This window comes from Penaeus monodon, chromosome 24 (genome assembly GCF_015228065.2).
Source record: "Penaeus monodon isolate SGIC_2016 chromosome 24, NSTDA_Pmon_1, whole genome shotgun sequence".
In the NCBI taxonomy this organism is placed as follows: domain Eukaryota; kingdom Metazoa; phylum Arthropoda; class Malacostraca; order Decapoda; family Penaeidae; genus Penaeus; species Penaeus monodon.
In genome coordinates, this window is record NC_051409.1 from 35,724,227 (window position 1) to 35,726,297 (window position 2,071).

At 31.6% G+C, this 2,071-nt stretch overlaps 1 protein-coding gene across 3 annotated transcripts in view; it reads left to right on the plus strand.

The window, feature by feature from the left end:
* LOC119588745 overlaps positions 1-2,071 on the plus strand; it is an 18,758-nt gene that overhangs the window by 9,184 nt on the left and 7,503 nt on the right. For all 3 annotated transcript variants that reach the window (XM_037937384.1, XM_037937385.1, XM_037937383.1), the window contains one exon: positions 1,864-2,039. In XM_037937384.1, coding sequence (XP_037793312.1) covers positions 1,864-2,039 — 176 coding nt within the window. The remainder of the gene's footprint in view (positions 1-1,863; positions 2,040-2,071) is intronic.

Below are 2,071 nucleotides of genomic sequence, written 5' to 3' on the forward strand. Positions count from 1 at the left end.
AGGCTGAAGTTATGAAAACCTTGAAGCACTTTAAAGTATATTTGCTGTGAAATTTAAACTTAAAGTGTTCAAAGACATTTGAAATGGAGTAAAATATCTTTTATTGAAAATCAGATATTACTTGTTTCCTTCTTGGCAAATCATGGGTAAATGGAAGTATTATATTAAAAACTGACACATAATTATCATTACTAGGCACTTACATATTATATTTATGTGTTTATTTTCTTCAATCATCCCAAGGACCAGAATAAAAGTACCAGCCCACTAAGAACACTCAGTCTTATTTTTCTACGGATTCATGTACTCGACACCCAAACCAAAATCTGGATACAGTAGTGGTAAAGTAGAAGAGTGTATTGTTTAACTGCAAGCCAGACTACAGGACTAAAACCAATTAATTCTGGGTTTGCTAACTCTGTGAGGCTAGAATGTTATGACATATAGGCTATGGCCTCTCAGTGCTAGGTGCAAGGTTGATGTTCAGTGGAGAGTCTCTGCTGTGTAGTCTGTGGTGTATCTGGGTTTCCCTGTGGCTTTCATTAGTTGAGACAAACAATGATATTAAGGGAATAGATAAGAATAATACTTGGGTGAGCTTCGTGCACTTTTCAAGCTTTGTTTTAGGATACATAACAGTAAAAAGTAATTTTAGATAAATCTTTATTCTGTAATATGACTGAATATGTATGCAGAAGTAATCAGATATCTTACTGAATAATTTTATTCATAATGGTATACTGATATATATTGGGATATTTGTACATCTATATGAATTTGTTTGTCAAAGAAATTGATAAGATACTTAAAATGAAGTTAAAAACCTTGCATGTAAAAATTAACATTGCTACAAATATAGAAAAGTTATGAGTGAGAATAAGTAATTATATAATGTAGATTAGACTGATTTTGTGTGATTGTTTGAAAGTGCCAGTTATGTGATTTATTTGATTAACATTTTAGCATAGTATCTAAATCAGAAATACAATATTTTGATAATCATTTTAGTGTTACATCCTCAGAATTATGAAAATATAATTAATGTTTCAAAAGGACAAAATTCTTTTGAAAGTGTGCTTGCAAGACACTTACATAACATATTTTGCAGTGTAGAGCTGTTAATTCTCATTCTGCAACAGGAATAACTACATGTATATTTTACAATATTGACTCATTGATTTGTATTCATACCTTTTCTATAGTTGTGTGTAACGTTTCCCTTTGGGTGTGCCCTTTTGTTATATGACCGTAAGTCTTCAGGGATTAGTGGGTAGTTTATGGTACAGCTTTTGAAATTTCTCTCCTTTAAATTTTACCATTTCTCATTTTGAAAGTCATGGGACACTTAAAAATGCAAATGTTATAAATTCTTCCTTAACTCTTTAACTACAACTCACTGTCGTGTAACAGTGGTCTCAGTTGAAATTGATTATCTGCATATTCTCTAATTCTCTGGTATGGAAACAGAGCTTCTGTTATTTAAGATATGATTGACAAATGCTTGCATGGGAATTTCTCTATTCCTCACATTTTACTGTATCTAAACAGTGACAGAGAGTGATACCCTTTGGTTTTAAGGTAACGGTCAATACAGCTTGTGAATGTACTTTAGTATACTTTTTAGTACTTTTTCTCTAGTGTTACAGTTACTCTTCCTTCATGTTTATCTAATTCCATTCTTGTATGTCATCATTGTCTCTGTGAATGTTAAGCAGACTGTAATTATTCGTAAATGCAGCAATTAAGCCTTTAATGTTAATATGTATATCATGTAAATATTTCAGCATAGACTTTGAATTACAAATATATATATATTTTTTTTATTGTTAGTGAGTGTTAAAAAGTATATTTATGAATCCACAGCTATGAGGAACTGGATACGAGTAGCTGTTTTAACAGCTATCATAGTTGCTGTTATAATCCTCTTTGACAGAGGACAGGTCATAAAGATAACTACCATAAATCAGGTCAAGAAATCCTCCACAATCAACAAATATGATGTGTGGCCTCCATTCTCTGTCAAGCAGAAGCATACTAGGGTATGTTATCACATATGGTGTTCACAATAGAA